This window comes from Desmodus rotundus, chromosome X (genome assembly GCF_022682495.2).
Source record: "Desmodus rotundus isolate HL8 chromosome X, HLdesRot8A.1, whole genome shotgun sequence".
NCBI lineage: Eukaryota > Metazoa > Chordata > Mammalia > Chiroptera > Phyllostomidae > Desmodus > Desmodus rotundus.
The window spans coordinates 35581160-35604135 of NC_071400.1; the positions used below are offsets into that span (position 1 = coordinate 35581160).

The window sequence follows — 22976 nt, forward strand, 5'->3', positions numbered from 1 at the left end:
GCTGGAGTGGCTCAGTGGGTTGAGTGCAGGCCTGCGAACCAAAGGGTTGCCTGTTCAGTTCCCAGTCAGGGCACATGCCTGGGCTGTAGGACAGGTCCCCGGTAGGGGGCACTCCAGAAGCAACCACACATTGATGTTTCTTTCCCCCTCTTCTCCCTCCCTCCCCCTCTCTAAAAATAAATAAATAAAATCTTTAAAAAATTTATTCTCTTACAGTTCAGTTGGCCAGAAGTCTGATAGCAAGGTTTTGTCAGGAAGGTCCCTCCTAAGGCTCTAGGTGACAATCTTTCCTTGCTACCTCCAGCTAATGGCAGTCCTTGGGTTATGGCATTGTAACACTAAACCTTTCCCCCTTGTCCTATCTCCTGTGTGTCTCTTTGTGTCTTTTCTGTGTCTAGCATAAGAACACTTTTAACTGAATTTAGGACTTATTACCCTAATCCAGTATGATGTTGTCTCTACCCTTAATTATACCTGTAAATGCCCGACTTCTAAATAAGGTGATATAATGCTTTCTAGGTAGGTGGTATTCAACCCAGTACAATCATGTAAAGGACACTTATCCTTAAAACCCTTGAAATAACAAAATTAAGCTAAATTCTCTCTAGATAAAAACATTAACTAGTTCAGGATATTTGAAAAAGTAGAACTATATACTACTTCTAGGCCTATTTTTATATATAACTCCTTAATGAAATTAAAATTTTTTTGGCCTCACTTCCTTTATAAAGAAAATTTTTCTGTAGTTCTGTATTGTGAGAGACAGACTCTTTTAAGATGGAGTCACACTAGAATGCCAGTTATAAGATCTGATTTCTAGTCCTCGATTTCTCACTTTCTGTGACCTTAGTCCAGTCAGTGAGTGACTTCTTTGGGCTATAGTTTCACTATATGTAAATGAGATTGGGGCCTTCTGACTCTATACTACTATGTTTTATGTGCTTACTTGCTTAGTTACAATCTTAATACATTTGCTATTGGCACTAGATTAGTGTTTAGAAATGATTTTGGAAAATGAGAAAAACTTTCCTCCATAAGACTGGAAGATTTCTTAGAATTCCATTATTTTTTTGCATTTATAAGTATTATATTTAATGAATGCCAGACAGAATGCCTATTTATAATTTTCTTTAATATACTGAAGAAAGCAGCTTCCAAATGTGTTTAAACTCTTTTTAAAAGCTAATGTTCATTCGAATCTAGGCATTTGCCCTATCATGGCTGATGCCCTTCCTTAGTACAGTTTTAACTGGTTTATTTTTGTTCAGCCCCTATTAAAATAATAAATATAAATATACACACACAAATAGCTTTACTAAACATTCTCAAAGCATAATCATTTCAGAATATTAAATGGAGTCAAGAATTTTAAATTCATATGGTATTTAATCCCTCAGATGATAAAGGCTCTAAGAAAGTCATTTCATTATATTACTTTCTGCTAAAGGCAAATATTTGAAAATTCCTCACATAAACCATTAACTGACTATATCCCAAATCACTCCCTTACTATATATTTCCTTCAATAGTTATTTTGTACTCTATATATTCACCTGCACCTGCTTATGCTCTGTAATAGATTCATGAATGTATGTCTGCTTCTGTTATTTAGATTTTTAGATTCCTCTGGGGAAGGGGCACTCTTGCCCTCTTATGGTTTCCTAATGGCAGATATGGTGTAATTTGTGTACAGTAATGTGTAATTTGATGTGGATATTGACCCACCATCAATAAAACCAGTGCTTCTCCAGCAGTGAGAATGAATTTGCGTTGATCTGGCACTATTTTGTGGCCATGCATTTTTAGATGTAATCAGTGAAAAAGAAGGAAGCTAACTCCCTCCAAACAGGAATGTAACCTGCTGGTTTGATTTGAACCGCAGTCATAAGCTACAAACAGTATTGCACGCTTTATACAAAGGTCTTTTTACTGTTGCAGGATGAATTAATGAAATTGAATGTTTACAACTCTGTTAACATCCTAAAAATCCATGAATTCTGACTATAAAATAAATCTCAATCTGCCATCACAAATTGCATTAGACTCTGAACACACCATGGTCCATGTGTTTTAGAGTGATGACTCTGTTATTTATAGATTTTTGTTCATATTCCTTTGCTAAATTTTATGAAAGGTAGCAATGTCTACTGAGAAAGGACCAATGAGTTTGGACAATTTTATTTCCAGCCAACTCATTACAGGATGTATAGTATTTGTCAATACATTTCTTTGAAGATCCAAAGAAATGTATAGCAATACATCATTGTGACTAGGGTTACTCAACACACGACAAAAAGCAGCAAAAACTGGTTTGAAGAATAGCAGCAGAGAGTTGTGATTGTGTAGAATTCTTTGCAGAGTTGTTGCCGAGGTGGCCTTACTGCTTGAAGGGTATTTTACCCCACTAGCGACCTTTGTTCTTTTTTACTTGGAATCTTAGTAATTGATGTGCAGACTCATGGTGCAGTGTGTATGTTCACGTTCTGTGCTGACAGCTTCCTCGGCCTATGTTTTTAAGCAGGTGAAAACATACAAAATATCCTGTAGAGTTTCTGTATGTGTAATTATTTACATTACCTCTAGAACATCTTTCTTTTTTACTTGATATTTGCTAACTTCCCTTTAGATTTAAACATTTTTCTGGTGAATTAACAAATGCACATTTTAACATAATCATTGTAATGAAATTGCTATTCTTAACAATAATGCAAATTAGGAATAAAAAGCACTTTCTTAATTATGGGTGTTAATAACTATTAAACTTACTAAAAACTTGTCAAAGGAGCCAACACAACTTAGAAAGTTAATATAAAGGTAGGTGCAGATCAATACTCTTAGAACATTTTGCATTGGTCTACCAATGAAAAATGGAATAATGAGGACAATTTTTTATGATGCAGAAATGTGATCAAGACTTAAAATTGTGAGCACATCTCATAAGGCATTATTATTACTAAAGCGGGGTTGTTTACTACTGGTATTTTAAATTTGTTCACTTTAGATGCATAAATTGGTTTAGAAGATCCTAGTACATTTTTACATAGGATAGACTATAGTAAATTTAGTGCACTTATATTAAATTTTTATGTTTTCTTTTAAAATCTTGGGCAATAATTTGAGTTAATTACAATCATATCTATTTTCACTTAGTTATGTTGGTACCATATATATTGACATTGAATTTTTAATTATATAATTTTAGTTTCAAAACATAGTTCATTACTTGCTTGCACTCACTGGAAAACAGGCTTTTCATTACTCTACAGACTGTATTAAGATACTTTATGTTAAACCTAGTTTTCTTCACAAACAAACATGAATTTCTACACTTCACGCTACAATAACAATACCAGCTTTTACGCACAACTCCAGACAACACATTAGAGTGAAAATTAACCACTATGAATGTCCTAACACGTTTCATACAGCAAAATTCATCCCAGTATTTACTTTCACTCCAACGGAAGCAGAATTTTAAGAGTAACCTCAGTTTCATGGATATTCAAGAAATAACAGTACCAGCCCCCGAATACAGTGGTGCATTTTAGCCGTCATCTGAAGACTACAATTAAAAGGATCACTGGCTCTGCCTTTGACTGTCTAATGACAATCCAGTGGGTAGAAGTAACGGGAATTTTAACTTCCAATGGGAACTCATTGTTATAATCTACCATTAAAATAGGCCAAAATAAAAGGATTTACACAAACCTAAAAAAACCCCCAAAACCACAACACAACCTGAAGGCATATCGAATATTATTTCTCATACTAGAAACAAACTAATTGAGTGGATTCCTTAATAGAATACTAAATTTCATGTATTTGAAAGCATTTTTTGTATATTTTATTGCATTTTCAGTGTATTGAAAATTTGTTTTTGGGAAAAAGTCTTATACATATGTGGCATTGGAAATATTTTTATTTTGATTTATATGAGATAATTTAACTAAAGGTCTTGGACACATACTGAGTTTTACATGCTTCTCTGATCATTATGGGACTATTACTAAAAACACTTGCACTTCACAGTAAGAAATGCAGGTATCCCACTACCATTAAGATGAGGGTAAAAATACAAGCTCCAAGTAACAAGAAGGGAAGGTGGTACCTTTCAAAAAGCCTAGAACAATGCCCAGTAATGATAATGAGTATAAAGTATTGTAGCCAATTTGCCTTGTAGCCAAGGGGGAAAAAAAAAGCTTAATACTGAGAGACACAGCTGATGAATGACAGTGCATCTATTTTTCAGGAAGGACATTCTTCCTAATTCTGAGATCAGATAATTTTATTTTGTGGTTCCTTAAATGAGGGATATTGCACAAAACAGTAGAGTGAGTCTTTGATAGTTTTCCATACAGTACAGAGGATTTCTTTGCATGTCCATTTCCTCCATCGGGCCTTGAGTATAAAAAAAAAAAAGAATCAGGGTTGTGATGTTTCTACAAAGACCCAGAGTAATAGTACTCATATGTAACTTCCAGGAATCTAACCCACTACCAAGATATACTTGAGAAATGTCCCTGAGGCTCTCCCCGTGGAATATCTATCATCTCAGCTGGACTTTTGATAGGAGTTGCATAGCTGAAAATTCACAATCAAGATGCTAACTAGCACCGGTAGTGCATGTAGGCTTCCTGGTAGATTGAAAGAAGACCTGTGTGGAGTAGATAACTGTGTTTGCTCTCTGACCCCAGCTGTTCGGCTGGTGTTAGATAATGGACAGCTAATTTTGGGAGACTTCCCACCTGGTCAGCAAAACTATCCTCGCACAGCCTCTCACATCACGTAGTTTGAACCTGAAAATCTTCTGCTGAGGTAGCATCCAGGAAGGCAGAACATAGAAGGCATTATACTCTTATAGTATACTTTGAAAAACTGAATCAGCTTCAAGTGAGATGCTTAGTGGTCTGCCATATGAATATGAATCTCAAGGCTTCATATACTCAGAATTAACCCAGTCCTATGTTTTAGGTATGTTCTGCAGCATACAGTGTTACGAAACATATGCAGATTGAGTCCAATTCTGTTTTGGAGGGAACTGCTCTAGATGTTTTATGGGGCAATGCTGTGGTATTATTGATACCTATCAAATTGGTACCCTTGATACCAATTTCCAAAATAGTTTTCTGGAGATGATTTCTTAAATTGGTGCTTTCAGCATTCATCAAAAAGTATTGAAGACCAAGTGCTATACTGGATTGTTAAAAAGATGTTTTAAAAAAATGAGTTATCATAAATTGTCATATGGAATTAGCATTTGTCAAAGAATAAGAATACCCTGAAATGGATCCAGCACTAAAACTATATGAAGCATCAATGATTTTTTAAGAATTATTTTATTGTTCAATTACAGTTGTCTGCATTTTCTCCCCACCCCTCTACCCCACCCCAGCCAAACCCACCTCCCTCCCCTAACTCCACCCTCCCCCTTGGTTTTGTCCATGTGTCCTTTATAGTAGTTCCTGAAAATATGTCTCTCCACTGTCCCCTCCCCACTCCCCTCTGGTTATTGTTAGATTGTTCTTAACTTCAATGCTGCTGGTTATATTTTGTTTGCTTTTTTCTTTTGGTGATTATGTTCCAGTTAAAGGTGAGATCATATGGTATTTGTCCCTCACCGCCTGGCTTATTTCACTTAGCATAATGCTCTCCAGTTCCATCCATGCCGTCACAAAGGATATAAGCTCCTTCTTTCTCTCTGCTGCGTACGTATAATTCCATTGTGTAAATATACCATAGTTTTTGGATCCACTCATTTGCTGATGGGCACTTAGGTTGCTTCCAATACTTGGCTATTGTAAATTGTGCTGCTATGAATGTTGGGGTGAAGCCTCAATGATTTTTAAAATATAGAAACACTTAAGAATTTTGTAGTGTTGAGATTAGCATTATAAGCATCAATTAAAATTAAAAAATAATTTTGTAATGTGAGTGGTGTGGAATATCTACCTGCAGGTATTCTTTGACCTTATGATGTATTTTGTACCTTAAAAAAAACTTCCCTGTCAGTTTATTTGCTCAACATTTTCTCCCAGGAGTAGAATGCTGTGTATACTGTGCCGTGTTGTTATTATGTAAGCTTTTTGTAATTTTTGGTTATTTTTGTATTGTTTATAAGTTACACTAATGTCTTCACATGTTGAAATCATGTGTCTGAATTTGCTGATAACAGTAGTTTGGTGTAAGCATTCACCTCAATGCATTTCTCAACTCCTTCAAATGATCTTGAAAAATTGGAGTAATATAGTTAATAATACACAGCTATAGAGGAATTAACTTTGAGGAGTAGGAATAAATTATATATGATATTTACTTTTTAAATATGTGGCAGGAGATTTCTGAAAGTATGATGTGATGGGTGCTAGAGAAATATGACTTATCAGATAGTACGGTAGAGATATGAGCAACACGCTGGCTGCATGACACTGGACTTTTTAGTTTGTGAGCCCACAGCAGATTTGTGATTCCATAATGGTAGTCAACTGTTTTTGACCGCGTATAGTATTCTTTGTCTTAGAGAGCTTATCTATCTCTTCAGGGTTTTGGCTGAGATCCCGGTGTGTGTGATTTGGAGTCATCTTTGACACTCTGATCGTTGTGTTTGCCTATTTTCTTTATTTTTTTCCAAGGGAAGAATATGTTTTATATATATTTTTGGAAATTTGTAACAAGAATTATTTGGTGTTTTAGAAAATATTTTGCCAAGAACAATGCATTTTTGAAATTCAGTTCACCAGTACGTCACTTGTAGCTGATGTATGAATGATCATTTTATATGTATATATGTATTTTATATAGAGGTTCAAGCATCGACCATTTAACTCAGTCCTCTAGTATATATAGTCGTGTCCAAGCATTTAGACATAGAAATACTTACTACAGACATATCTCAGAGATATGGCAGGTTTGGTTCCAGAATACTGCAATAAAGTGAATATTGCAATAAAGCAAGTCACACAAGTTTTTGGGTTTCCCAGTGCGTATAAGTGTTATGATGTAAGTATTATAAATGAATGTTAACTATGCAATAGCATCATGTCTCAAAAACAGTGAAGATACCTGATTTTAAAATGTTCTATTGCTAAAAAATGCTAATCATCATCTGAACCTTCAGAGGGTGGTAATATTTTTGCTCATGGTGTCTTGCCTTTATATTCATGAAAATACAGTATCTGTGAGGCACAGTAAAACCAAACAAGATAAAATGAGGTACGCCTGTATTTAAATTTGTTAGCTTTGTCCTCCTTCTCTTTTTGCATTGTGGTTAGGGCTTTACATTGATTTTTTTTCTTTATTGAATTTATTCAAACAAGCAAACAAAACATCTGTACATCCATTTCTGTCACCTTCCATCCCTGCCTCTGACAACCACTAATTTGTTCTCTGTATCTATGATCTTTATCTATCTATCTATCTATCTATCTATCTATCATCTATCTATTGATAGATATTTTAGATTTCACATTTAAGAGCAATCATATATTTGTCTTTCTTTGTTTGACTTATTTCTTTTGGTGTAATGCCCTCGAAGTCCATCCATTTCTAATCACAAGATATTGTTTTCCTTTTTATATCTGAATGATTTCTGTGTGTGTATGTCTGTGTTTATGTGTATCCATTCATCTACCAATGAGTACTTAGGCTGTTTCCATGTCTTTGATATTGTAAATAATGCTGCAGTTAACATAAAGATGCATAATCTTTCTCAATTAGTGCTTTCATATTCTTTAGATGAATATCTGGAAGTAGAAATGCTGGATCATATGGTAGTTCTAGTTTTAATTTTTAAGGGACTTCCATACCATTTTCATAGTGACTTCACTTAATTTGTATTTCCACCAGCAGTGCACAAGGATTCACTTTTGTCCACGTCCTTGGTATCGCTTGTTAGTTTTAGTCTTTTTCTTAATATCTACTCTTACAGGATGTATTGTCATGTCTAAGAAGGTGTGAGGTGATAACTCATTGTGGTTTTGGTTTGCATTTTCTTGATGATTAATGATATGAGCATCTTTTTATGTACCTGTTGGCCCTCTGAATGTCTTCTTTGGAAAAATGGCTATTCAGATCTTCAGCCCATTTTTTAAATCAATTTTTTAATTATTCAGTTGTTTGAGTTCTTTATATATTTAAGATATTAGCCTATTATCAATGTATGATTTCAAAATATCTTCTCTTCAGTGGGTTGCTTTTTCATTTTGTTGATGGTTTTCTTGGCTCTGCAGAAGCTTTTCAGTTTGATGTAGTGCCACTTGTTTTGTTTTGCTTTTATTTCTTTGGTTTTGGTTGTCCAATTAAAAAAATCATCAGTGAGACCTTTGTGAAGGAACTTACTGCCTTTGTTTTCTTCTAGGAATTTTACATGTATTTAACCCATTTTAAGTTAAATTTCAATATATTTTATTGATTATGCTATTACAGTTGTCCCAGTTTTTTTGGTATGGTGTAAGACAGTGGTCCAGTTTCATTCTTTTGCATGTGACTGATCAGTTTTTCCAACACCATTTATTGAAGAGACTGTCCTTTCCCCATTGTATATTCTTTGCTCCTTTATTGTAAATTAATTGAGCACATACGCACAGGTTTATTTCTGGCTTTCTATTCTGTTCCATTGATCTGTATGTCTGTTTTTTATGTCAGTACCATAGTCTTGATTATATAGCTTTGTAATATAATTTGAAATAAGGGGCCTCCAGTTTTGTTTTCTCTTTTCAAAATTGCTTTGGCTAACTAGGGTCTTTTTTAGTTTTATACAAATTTTAGGATTATTTGTTCTATTTCTCTGAAAAATGCCATTGGGATTTTGATAAGAATTGGGTTGCAGAGATTGCTTTGGGGGGTAAGGACATTTTAACAATACTAATTTTTCCAACCCACGAGCATGGAATATGTTCCCATTTATTTGTGTGTGTTTTTTTTTTCATTAATGTTTGTATTTCTCCATATGCAGGTGTTTTATCTTCTTGGTGAAATGTATTCCTAGCTTTGTCATTCTATTCAATGCAATCGTAAATGGGATTGTTTTCCTAATTTCTCTCTCTGATAGTTTATTATTAATGCATAAAAATGCAACAGACTTTTTGCATTTTCATTTTAAGTCTTGCAACTTTACTGGATTTGTTTATTCTAAGATTGTTTTGATGCAGTCTTTAGGGTTTTCTCTACATAGTATGAAGTTATCTGAAAATAATGACCACTTTACTTGTCCCTTTCCAATTTAGATGTTTTTTTATTGTTTTTCTTGCCTAATTGCCCTGGTTAGGACTTTCAATACTATGTTGAATAAAAGTGGTGAGAGTGGGCATCCTGGTCTTCTTCCTAATTTTAGAAGTAAAGCTTTCAGCTTTTCACCATTGAGCATATTATCTGTTGGCTTGTAATATAGGGCTTCTATTATGCTGAGGTACGTTTTCTATATACATGTATGAGTTGCTGAGAGTTTTTTTTATCATAAAAGGATGTTGAATTTTGGCAAATGCTTTTTTCCTGCATCTATTGATGTGGTCCTATGATTTTTATTCTTCATTTATTAATACAGTGTATCACTTTGACTGATTTGTGGGTATTGAACCATCCTTGCATACCTGGAATAAATTCCACTTGATCATGGTGTATGATCCTCTGAATGTATTGTTGAAATTTGTTTGCTAATATTTTATTGAGAATCTTTGTATCTATGTTCATCAGGGATAATTTCTTGTGGCATCCTTATTTGATTTTTGTTTTCAGCCTAATGCTGGTCTTCTGAAATGAGTTTGGAATAGTTTCTTCCTATATATTGTTTTGTTGTTGTTCAAAGTATTTGAGGAGTTTTGGTATTCTTTTTTTAGTGCTTGATAGAATTCACTAGCAAAGCCATCTAGTCCTGGACTTTTGTTTGTTGTGAGGTTTTTTGTTTATTGATTGAATCTCCTCACTAATAATAGGTATGTTCAGATTTTCTATTTCATCATGATTCAGTTTTGGTGGATTGTATGTTTCTAGGAATTTACCCATTCTAGTTTGTTCAGTTTGTTAATGTAAAATGTTCATAGTAGTCTCTTATGATTCTTTTTATTTCTGTGTTATCAGTTGGAATATATTGTCTTTTATTTCTGATTTTGTTTGCATCCTCTGTCTCCTTTTTTTCTTCTGGTGAAAGTAGCTATAGGCTTGTTAATTTTATCTTTCAAAAGAAATAGCTCTTAGTTGTATTGATCTTGTTTGTTTTTAGTCTGTACTTTGTTTTGGCTCTAATCTTTATTTTCTTTCTCTCTCTCTTATTTTTTTTCTAACTGGGCTTTGTTTGTTCCTTTTTCTCTAGTTTTGTGAGGTGTAAAGTTAGGCTGTTTATTTGAGACCTTTCTTCTTGGATTTTTTTTTTTTGCATGTGTGGGTATTAGGCATTTATCAGTATAAATTTCCTTATTAGACTGCCTTTTTCTGTATCTTGTAACTTTTGCTGTTATATTTCCATTTTTTATTTTTCTCAAGGTATTTTTTAGCTCTCTCAGTTTCTTCCTTGACCCATTGTTGTTCATAGCATGCTGTTTGTTCTTTACATATTTGTAAACTTCGAACTATTATTCTCAAAAAAGTTGAATGGCTCTATGTGTACGGTGCTTCCTAATACTTGTATTTTGTGTCAGGCCAGGTATCAACTAACAATTGCTAAAATTGTTTGAAGTGAATGTCTGTAGATCTATACTTCATTGGTGTGGCTCCAATCCATAATAATGCATTGCAGCATGATAGGGCTCTGTATTTATGCTGAACAAGGAGTTATTTTGTTTAATTGTATATGGGAAGTAGAAAGAAAGTACAGTTTTGGAAATCTCCAATGTTATTATTGCTGTGTTTTTCGAACTCTAAGATGCACTCCCCCCCCCCCAAATTTGGGAGGGAAATGGGGGTGCGTCTTATAGTCCAAATGTAGCTTACCTGGCTCGCTATAGAATTTCTGCTTTAAAGGATGTTATTAAATAGTTTACCACATTTTTTGCTTCAAAACTTTTTCTCCTATTTTCCTCCTCTAAAACCTAGGTGCGTCTTATGGTCCAAAAAATATGGTATCTAAACTTTCCCTTGTCTTGTTGATAGAGTTCATAATAAAAATAATAATGAACTCCCTGGCACTGCTTTTGCTTCTGACTATACATATTGGTGATATTTTCATACATTGTCAGTTTCACCCATTATTCCTCATGAACAAAAAATAACCCATACAATTGTAGCCAGTAACTGATTATTTTTATGTTAGTTGCTGATAATATAGTTGGATATGAGCTGCATAAGGATTGAGGAGTAGCAGTTTTCAATTATAGTTTTGCCATTAACAAACTGTATGACCTAAGACAAGTCACTAAAATTCTCTAGTTTCTTTATCTGTAAGATGAAAGAGCCAATATGGAGTAGCTTGCTTTGATTTCACAACCAGTAAAGATACTGTGCTCAGTGTGTGTTCTTTCAGTGAGGTTTGTTCGTAAATGAAGACAAAACCATGTTGTCAATTTAAATGCTAATGTTTGTTTTGGTTTTTAACTATTGCAATTGAAAAGAAGGTTCTTGCAATTTTGAAGAGGATCAAAGATACTTCAGCAATTAAAACATTATGCTTTTTTCAAAAGCATTTGTATATTTTCAAAGACTTATCATGTATAGTATGTATCTTTTAAGAGTAGCTATATTTCTAGATTTCTCTGAAAATGAGCAAAGGCCAGGTTGACTATAGTTGGTGGCTAATATCTTCTTCTTAGGATATTGCATTATAGTCCTATAAAGGTTTTATCTATAAGTCATGTACATGTTTATTGTTGTTTTGTTAGTTTGCTTTAGGTGGTTTCATATCACCATGGAAGAGAAAAATAATGAGCATGTTTGGCTTAGTTTGGCTTAGATAAGCCTTAACAATTACCAAGTTATTTAATGTATGGTTATTAAAGATTCTGACTGTTCATTGTATAATTATATAATGGTTATGTTTTGAAAAACATTTATTAAAGGTGATGATATTAAGATATTTAGCTGTGGTTAAGGGTGCATGTGTGTGCACACAGACACATACACAATTTCCACAGCATCTTTTTCAGTTATAGGGGAAGGGACTTTAAAATATTATAAAAAATAAGCCAGAAAAATAGAGAACAATTTTACATATCACATTCTGAGACAGTAAAACATTTGGACTTCCTGACATATTTTGCATCTACAATGAAGTTCCAAAGAAATGCTTCTTTTTGGTTTGGTTGCAGTTATTCTGTACTGAGAGTGTTTGTGAACATTAAATTTCTTGGGTCTTTGTGTTTGTGTCTATCACATTGTATAGTGAATCATTCATTATATATTTTTTGGAACTGCGCCTGGTAGGGGAGAAGGACTGCTGCATTTCTGTTGTTCGGGCATCAAATAGTAATTACCCTTCAACTCTCCTTGTCCCTGTTACTGTGAAAGAAAATTCTTAATTTCTCTGCTGCCCATCAGAATCAGACAGTATAACATACAAATTGGTGTAGGAAAAATGGAAATGAATGGATGGTATTTTCTAATGCCTCTCTGTTTTCCTGCTTGCATTCAAAGTACCTGTTACCTTATGCATAAGAGATAAACTTGATATCAGCTCTGTTTCATTTTTAGTGTTTACAGATTAGGAATGTGATTTCTTGAAGTAGTTCCATTTTAACAGAATTCTACTAAATTACAGGAAATTGGATGTCCTATGGAATATGTGATAGAATTTTAACTGTATCACTTAGCTTAGGAAAATGAACCAATACATTTGTCTTGTGGAAGTTAACATTTTATTATCAGTTTGACTAGTTATGTAACAATGAGGCAACCTTAGTTAGTGTACTAACCTAATTTTATTCACAACCTAAAACCTATAAAGAAAATTTAAGATACAACTAGGATCATCTCTTAAATTTTTTAAACTAATTTTTAAAGGAACTCAAGAGAAGAAAATAATTTTTCTGTAGCCTGTTAGACATTTTAAAAGATTTGGACTTGAGCCATTTCGACAGTCTCCAAAGTAGTTTTGAGAGCTTAAGAAATCAATTGTAATAAATAAGGAACTGTATCCTTTGAGAGAGCATTTTTACTTCAACTACTGCTCTCAGGAGATTTTTTTATATGTAACTCAGGCATTCACAATTTGTGAACATGTAAGAGGAATTTGTTTTCTTATTATATGAGCAGCTAGAAAGAACACACATTTCCTTTCTGTGCGTAAGTCTTAAAAATATGTAAGTGTATGAAACAGCAGGGTCTTTCCAGTGATACCTGATGGGGAGAATAAATGTAGCCAGATAAAACCCTTTTAAGCAAATAACAGAGTATAGAGAGAAAGATGGAATGTCCTCTTTGGTGTTCTCTAAGGATATTTTAATCTATCTATCTCAATATTGGAGTCAAAACCACTCAGAATCAGGGCTGTAAAATTGACATATTCAACCCTTCTATGAATCAGGTGAAATAAGTGGAAAGTGAATGTGCTTCAAAGGAATATAGGCGAATGTCTGAAAATGGCAGTATTATATCTAATAGATATATTTAATTGGTCAGAAATAGTTCATGCATTAATCTACCATGATGGATAGTTTCCAAGGACATTCAAATGCCCATGGCTCTTGTGTTTACTTTCATGTACCAGACCTGAGTAGATACATGCGTTTTTTTTTATTGTTGTTCAAGTACAGTTGTCTCCATCCTCCCCCGCCCTTCAACACTCTTCGCTGCCCAAGCCATCCCCACCTCCCACCCTCGATCCTACCCCTGGCTTTGTCCATGGGTCCTTTATACATGTTCCTTGATGACCCTTTCCCCTTTTACCCCCATTATCCCTTCCTACCTCCCCTTTGGTTACTGTCAGTTTGTTCTTTATTTCCACGTCTCTGGTTATATTTTGCTTGCTTTTTTGTTTTGTTGATTAGGTTCCACTTATAGGTGAGATCATGTGGTATTTGTTTTTCAATGCCTGGCTTATTTCACTTAGCATAATGCTCTCCAGTTACACCCATGTTGTTGCAAAGGATAGGAGTTCCTTCTTTCTTTCTGCTGCATAGTATTCCATCATGTAAATGCACCACAGGGTTTTGATCCACTCATTTGCTGATGGGCACTTAGGCTGCTTCCAGTACTTGGCTATTGTAAATCGTGCTGCTATGAACATTGGGGCACATAGGTTCTTTTGAATTGGTGTTTCAGGGTTCTTAGCATACAATCCCAGCAGTGGAATTGTCGGGTCAAAAGGCAGTTCCATTTTTAGATTTCTGAGGAAATTCCATGCTTTGTTCCACAGAGGCTGCACCAGTCTGCATTCCCACCAACAGTGCACTAGGGTTCTCTTTTCTCCACAGCCTCTCCAGCTCGTGTTGTTTGTTGATTTGTTACTCTGCTAAGTATTATGGAAGACAGAAAGATAAATGAGATAATATAACTATCTTCAGGGAATTTTTAATACAGAAAGGTGTGTAAGGCACGTGTGTCAAGAATTGCATTACTAAGTAATCAGATAAAGATACATGGTTGTTCAAAGGAACAATAACTCATATTTGGATGGAAGGCTTATGAGAAAAAAACATTAATGGAGGAATTGACTGTCAATTTGAGCCATGAAGGGTTTGGAGTGACGGAGTTGGGGTTACCATCTGGAAAGAACCACACATTAAATAATGCAGGCCAGCACAGGAAGGATATCAGGAAAGATAATTTGTCTGATATTTACTGGAACATGTGGTATAAAGCCTGAGCCTGTAAAGGTAGGTTGATACTAGATCAGAATCTGGATTTGAAATGTGTTAGGTAGTCCAGAGAAGAAGGGCAAAAGACTGGTTAAGTACAATCTAGTGCAGTATTTTGTAAAATGAGTAAAAGAACAATCGAAGCTGCAGGGACCCTAGTTTGGAGGCTCCTGGCATATTAAAGGAAAGGGAACTAGGGCCAAACTAGAATGTTAGTAGAGACAATGGAAAGGAGGGCAAGACATGTGTGGGAGTCATTCTAGAATAGAATATTCATGACTGGATAACAAAAAATCAAAGGAAGCTCTACAGGATCAGTCTTCTAGCCTCTACCACACATGGGACTTATCTCCTGCTGCTCACCCATGCCCACGTATCCAGCCCTAGTGACACAGGTCTCCTTGCAGTTCCGGGAATTTTTCAAGCACACTAACCACCACCTCAGTACCTGATTTGTGCTTATTCCTTCTACTGGAGAAGACCTCATTTCCTTCAAGGCTGTGCTAAAATACCACCTTATCAAAGAATTTTTCCCTGACTGCACGCATTTAAAGATAACATGTTGTCACTTCTTATTCCATTTAGCAAGGCTTATTTTTGCTCATAGTACCAACACAGTGACATTTTATTATATATCATCTGTGTCCCTCTTTTGAGAATGTAAACTATATGAGGGTAAGGACTTAGTTTTGTTGACTTATATCTCAATCAACTAGAACATGCTGGTACTTCATATGCACTCAATAAATATTTATTGAATAAATGAACACAATAAATGCAAAGGTCAAGGAGATGGGACGTCAAATATTATGCCTGTATTTGAAGTCTGAATGATTAAAATGATAGTCATGTTATTAACATAATATGGAAAAATGGAAGAGGGGTTGATGTAGGGAAGCAGTGACACAGAGGAAGAGAAATTAAGCTTATGAATTCAGGTTTAAGTACACGCTGCTGGTGAAACAACCGAAGCAAGGCTGTGGAATGGGCAATCCAAAATGTGAAGAGAAGTCTGAGATTGAGGTAAAGATCTTGAGTCATCCTCACAGAGGATGGTTGAAGCAGTTGGGGTAGAAAAAAGAATGACAAGCAATATAAAGTCAGGATTATCATATTTGAAAATGAAAATTTCATTTTAGGTACTTTATGTTTTCAATTTACAAACATACTTATACATATTTTTTGTTTGTTTATTTCATAGCTGGGTTAACAACTTTGGTCATGAAGGTCTTGGACTCTTATTGGATGTGCTGGAAAAGCTTCTGGACAAGAAACAGTAAGAATAAACATGAAAAAAATCACAAAAGGGGAAATGTTTAGGCACGGGATAATATGTTTTTTTTTTAATTCAGGCAAGAAAATATCGATAAGAAGAATCAGTATAAACTTATTCAGTGCCTCAAAGCATTTATGAATAATAAGGTAAGTAGTGTTTATTTCTGCCTGTCACAAAAGGTGAGAACTTGCCCAATAGTATGAAAGTATGAAATACACAAAATAGTGTGTGCTTATTCAGTTTATAAAAGTGTCTTTATGATGCAAATCATCATGTTTCATTTAAATAGTATTTAAAATATATTTTGATTCACAAAATACTTATTGGCAGGCTTTTGCAATCATGGAAACACATACATCTTGTTCCCAAATTAGATAACCCTATTTTTTCTTTTATGGTAAAAGAAACATTTAAATGTCATATATTAAATACCATTTTCTTACAGACCGTTTTTATTCTTTGAAAAGGAAAATTCAAAGCCATGGTTTGACTTGTTCACTAAGAACATAATAAGGTTAAGATTTCTCCCTCTTTTGTGTTCAATTAATGTCAGTTAACATACATAAAAGACATTTACGGAAAATAGTACGTTTTTTTTTCTTTTTTTCTTTTCTTTTTTTTTTTTTTTTTGCATTGTAAAGGACTCAATAGGTATAGACATGGGTTTTTCTCAAATTAGTCTTTGCTCGGGTTATGAAGTTATAGTTAGTTTTTCTATAAACTATTTTGTTACTGTCTTACAAATGATTTGCTGTATATCTCTATAGGTAAAATACCACTAACTAATTACATAATTCTCTTTAGATGGTGTTTTAATAATCTCAACTATAAATAGAGATAAAGAATTATAACAGTAAACAAAAACTTGCCAAATCTGAATTATAGTTATTAATAACCAATGCTGTAAGATTGTCTAAGTAATCTGCAAACACTTTCATAAGTATATGGGATTATATGCAAGTATGTATATACAGTGTGGGACAAAAGTAGGTTTACAGTTGTGAGTATGCAAAACAGTTTATTCTTGCATTATTATTTATTAATGATTGTATTATTTTCTATGTGAACATGGTGGTTTGACTTAGATTATTCTGAACTAAGGTTAAGCTTTAGCTAAGGACATGTTAATGTCTTGCACATAAAGGCTCAGAATGTGAATAAATGGTGGATCTTTTAAATTATAGGCATATGAAAGAGTAGGCTTAAACTGTGTATTTGAAATAAAAATATACAGTGATATGTCTGTTTCATATTGAAATAAATTTTCATAATCAAAGAATGAAATTTTCATCTTGCATCTGCAATGACTTAAATATCAAATTTGTTGGCCCCGAGGAGTTTATATTACCTACATCAAAAACTCTCTTTCCTTATACAGTGCATGTCAGAATGGGATCATAAAAAGCCACCCATTTCTTTTTAACTTCTTTTGCTCTAATATTGCTCTGATGTTTAGATATATGATTTCTCATCATTTCTCATATATTCATTTTTATTTTCAGTATTTCCCCACATAGTAGAAAATACTTTTAAACAATAAGTGGAAATGTAAAAATTTAAATGATTTTACTCTCAGTCTAATTGATTTTTAAACTTGTTAAGTTTGGTGATTGCGTGGTAATCATAGATCTCTCAGCTTTACACCTGTGCTTTCACTTCTTTTCCTTACTATTTGTTCTCTACTAGCCACCTTTATACATACATATCCCTTCTGTTTTCTTTGCTGCTTTTAAATTTTGTCTCTTCCATTTCCTTTTTTTGGTTTGTTTTATTTTCTCTGTGTATTTCTTCATTTATTATGTCCTCTGCTAAAGTTACATTTAAGAGCTTTAGCTATTTTTCCCCATTAATTCTTTTAGAAGTTAAATTAGCAACCATGAAAGTATTTATATGCTTGGTACTTGACTAAAGGTTAGCTTGAAATGCCAATTTTACTCTGACGAAATGTTGTCAGATTTTACTATTAAACTAAAAAGAAGCAAATGTATTTCATAAGAAATCTGAGAAATACTTTATGGGACAAAGATCAAAGAAAATATTATATTATTACTGTAATGAAAACCCAAGTTGTGTGTTTTCTTTAAAATGTCTTAACCCATTTCATTCTTATAATGCACACTTGTGCACGCATATTCAGGACTAGAAAATAAGTAAAATTGGTGTGTTCTCTGCCTAGTTCAGTGTGACACCGACTGAAATCCTGGTGCCGTTTCTTTGGGTTCATAGCAGCACAGCTGTCTGAAAGGTGGAAGGTATCCAAGTGTAGGGACATCTGCGCAGAGGTTTACTGCTTAAACTGCCATACAGTACACAGAGAGCTTTTCAACATTTTACCCTTTTTGTTCAACCTAATTTTTCATACAAACATATTGGATAATTTATACATAAATTGTGGATATCTTCAGGGAAACCCAGAGACATAAGTAGAATTACTTTCGAAAATCATATCTGTATATGCTTTACATGTTCTTATTTGTTGAAGAAATACTGATCATTTCCATATTGCTCCCAAACCTTAATGGAATTTTTAGGCAGGCTAATGGACATCATTTCTGATCGAGGGCCATAAACTCCAAGATACAGTCATTTCAAATAAAAAAAAAGAAAGAAAATAACTGCTTGTTTGAAGAATATTTATATAATTAGTTAGAATCTCATTGTGAAGGTATGGGTTTTTAGAAAATCAGTATCAAATAGCTTTTTAAAATTTAAGATATGTTCCAAAGACTTCTTCAATGAAAGTACTTTTTTTTTTTTTTTAAAGTTTGGATTACAAAGGATTCTAGGAGATGAAAGAAGTCTTTTACTATTGGCAAGAGCAATTGACCCCAAACAACCCAACATGATGACTGAAATAGTAAAAATACTCTCTGCGATTTGCATTATTGGAGAAGAGAACATGTAAGTATCGCTATGTTATATGTTAACTGCATGGAAAATGACACTTGAGAAATTAAGAAATCCTGCTTTTGTGCTGGTTCTTTAGATAATTTGCAGACCCATGGACATGAACTAAGTGGGGGGGGAATGCTGGAGGGTAGGGGGTGCAGGATGGAGGGGGGATAAAGGGTAGCAAATATTGGGAAAATGTAATAGCATAATCAATAAAATATATTTAAAACAAAACATCATATGAAATTTTAGGAAAAATCAGCAGCTTTTTAATTTTATCTATTTATAATTTAGATCTGTTTGATTCTTTGAAAAGTAGGTTTAAACAGATAGAACCCTAATGGGAAATTCTTCTGAGTTGGATTCAAAGTGAATGAATAGAATTTTGTTTACATAAAGCAATTACTAAAAATATAGGACAAAAATCAAAGAGTAATTTTGGTTAAAGACATACAGACAGTCACCTCTACCCCTGTACACCCTCCCACAATATGCACATCACAAAATTTGACTTCTTTAACTAACTGCATTAACTAGTGCTTTTGTTTTGTATTATTATGCATAGCTTTATTTTACTGTACCTGTCTATGGTAATGGGAAAGATAAAGCAATTATTTGTAGAATGAAATAAAGTAACCTGTTAAAAAGAAGTAACAAGGCTGTCGTCAGTTTTTCAGTGCATGTAAAAATGCCAGTTTTAGCAAGTCATCTGTATGTCCTCTTTGGAGAAGTATCTATTGAAATCTATAAGTCAATTTCATTTTTATATGCCAATAATGAACTAACAGAAAGGGAAATTAAGAAAACAGCCCCATTCATAATTGCCACAAAAAGAATACAATACCTAGGAATAAACCATCCAAGGAGGTAAAAGACCTGCACTCAGAAAATTATGACAGTGAAGAAAGAAATTGAAGAAGATAGAAGTGGAAGTGCATACCGTGTCACGGATAGGAAGAATTCACATCATTAAAATGTCCATACAACCTAAAGCAATATACATACTCAGAGCAATTCCTATCAAGATTCCAATGATGTATTTCACAGAGTTATAACAAATATTTCAAAAATTTATATGGACCACGAAATGCTCTGCATAGCAACAGCAATCCTGAGAAAGAAAAACAAAGTTGGAGGAACCACACTACCTAATATCAAACTATACTATAAGGCCATAGTAATCAGAACAGCCTGGGACTGGCATAATACCAGACATATAGATCAATGGAACAGAATAGAGTGTCCAGAAATAAAATACTGCTTCTAAACACTTTGTTGTGTAAGCAGTGATTTCAATGTAAATCAGAACAGGTCTAAACAAAGATTTAAGAATATTCTAATATATTCACGTTTTCATACTTGCTAGAATAAAATGTTGCTTAGTGCTGACTAGTGTCCTTAGAAACCAAAAGGCAAACACTAAACAAAAATATTATGTAGCTTTAAATCTTGTCTCAGTGTGAATAAACTGTAAATGAGTTAACATGCAGAAGCAAGATTTTCTTAGGTTTTGGAGAAAAAATTAGTCTATACATGAGTAAGAAATATTTTTCTATTCAAATAAATTTTTCAATACTTCATGTAATACAACCTACCCTATTATATTTATGATTTAATTATGTCAGATATAGTTTTGGAAGAGTACATAGAGTTTAATTTGATTCAGACTCTACTAAAGAGATAAGTCTTCAATATTTTTTTTCAGATAACTAAGTTCCTTGTGCTAGGTAATTATAGGTGCCTCTGTAATTACCTAGGCTTTCTCTTTCAGGTATTATTTTTGCTTCATTTTGAAAGAATGTTAATGCTTTTAAGTTGTTTTAAGAACTTTAACTCATTCCAGCACTTTATTATAAAATTACAGTCAGGAGAGCATTTGAGATCTTATTCCCTACCATGTGTTGTTAGTTTGGTTCAAATAAAATCTTGTAAAATTCAGGGAAAAAATTACAGTTGTGTTACACTTAATAAATGTTTAGTAGTTGTAGATGCCATTCTGTGTTGAAGGGATATTAATTAATATCTGTTACATGAAATATCAACACCTGAAATTTTACATTTGAATGTTTATCAATTAAGTATCTTTTTAAAAATGCCACACAGAAAAAAATATGTTCCTCAAGATTTTCTACTTGAATTTTATTTTGTTGCCCAGCAATTATTTAAAGCTCTCAGTATTTGCTGTGTTGAAATATGCAGACAGGAACATAATTTTTTAATTGTGATGATCAAGCACCCAGAAGAAATTAGGGAAAATTGAACGAGAATTACCCATATTCACAATGTCTGTGTGAGACATATTTCTCATTTGTTTTCTGTTTTTTTCCTCTACAGTCTAGATAAACTTTTAGGGGCTATAACTACAGCAGCAGAAAGAAATAACAGAGAACGATTCTCACCAATTGTGGAAGGATTGGAAAATCATGAAGCTTTGCAGTTACAGGTGAGTTAGTTTTATCTTACATTGCTTCTAGGATTATATTTTGAGTACTCATTTTGTATGATACAAACTATGTTTGTGCTAACACTTAAATTGAATGGAATATAAACATGAAGTTCTTCTTGTTGCTTAGTTGTTCACAAAAGCTAGAAGTTTTGCCCTAAGTAGTGTGGCTCAGTGGGTTGAGTGTCATCCTGCAAACTGAAAGACTACTGGTTGGATTCCCAATCAGAGCACATGCCTGGGTTGCAGGCCAGGTCCTAGTTAGGGGCTTGCAAGAGGCAACCTGTCAACGTTTCTCTTGCACATTGATGTTTCTCTCCCTCCCTTTCTACTTCTCTTCCTCTTGTTTGAAAATAAATAAATAAAATGCTTTTAAAAAGCTGGAAATTTTGCCTGTGAAAATAACAATTCATTTAAAATCAGAAAAGAATAGCCCCGGCCGGATATCTCAGTCGCTTAGAGCATTGTCTCAATACGCCACGGTTGCCAGTTTGATCTCTGGTCAGGGCCCATGTAAGAGTCAACCAACAAGTGTATAAATAAGTGGGATAACAAATCAATGTTTCTCTCTCTCTCTCTGTCTTCCTTCCTTTCCCTCCGTGAAATCAATAAATAAAAAAATAAAATTATAAAAAGTACTTTGGGTTATTATGAATGTGATGATTATGATTATCATTAATATTTGGGTAGAAATTTAGTAATTAATAAACTGCATAAGTTAAAGCTTAGCAGTAATGAGGGCAACAGGACAATCAGTTCAGCCAATGTCATCCTGCCAAGTTTTAATGATGTCTGTGGGTTTGTTGTAGAAATTTAAGAAAACTAAACACATCTCACTTTGTGCCATACATACGACATTCCAAAGTCCGACTCACCAGAATAGTGGGGATTGAACTACAACTCTTAGGACAGCATCTATTTGATAGCCCCGTGTAGACCCAGCCTAAATGTTTTCTTTAGAAAATGACAAAACTCAGTATCTTTTCTTAGATGATTTTAAGAAATGACCCATATGTGAGATAACTTTGTCCTTGTGGTGAGAACTCATATTTATTGACCGTACTTACAGCATGAGATCCTGGACTGAACATTTTAAATTGTGGCTATTACCTGATTTAACTCTCACAGCAACCCACTTATGTAGGTACTAGTATTTAGTAGTGAGTGTTTAAATATTCAAATTTCTCATCTGATGTAAAACAAACATTTTGTTTTCTTTTTTATTGTATTATGAATTATTGGTATCTTTTTTCACTAGACATTAAAGCTACAGCAGATAGATGAATTGGCATGTCTAAAGAGAATACTGTAGTGTTATAAAGCTATAACCCCCCTCCAAATATTTAATGATATTTGTTAATTGTTAGTTGTACTCCAACTATTCGGAGCAGTTTGGATATATTTTTATGGTGTGCCTTTTATGTTCAGTTTAATACATTTAAAAATAATTGTGGTATTTACTTCCATTGTTTTTCTTTTTATAATTCACTTATTATGAAATGCATCTCAATAATTAATTTAATATCTCTACTGAAAGTTAAGAAAACTAACTTTTTAGACGACTTCTTGAAATTTTTGTCCTTCTTCCTGTGGTTGGCTTACTTAACTAAATTTCTTTGACTTTCAGTCATATGTAAGAGTTTGTACT

The 22976-nt window shown here is 33.6% G+C and overlaps 1 protein-coding gene across 4 annotated transcripts in view; it reads left to right on the forward strand.

Moving 5' to 3' along the window:
* DIAPH2 (diaphanous related formin 2) overlaps window positions 1-22976 on the forward strand; it is an 876560-nt gene that overhangs the window by 210337 nt on the left and 643247 nt on the right. For all 4 annotated transcript variants that reach the window (XM_053916890.1, XM_053916891.1, XM_053916892.1 and 1 more), the window contains 4 exons: window positions 15919-15993; window positions 16070-16139; window positions 18758-18894; window positions 21220-21328. In XM_053916890.1, coding sequence (XP_053772865.1) covers window positions 15919-15993; window positions 16070-16139; window positions 18758-18894; window positions 21220-21328 — 391 coding nt within the window. The remainder of the gene's footprint in view (window positions 1-15918; window positions 15994-16069; window positions 16140-18757; window positions 18895-21219; window positions 21329-22976) is intronic.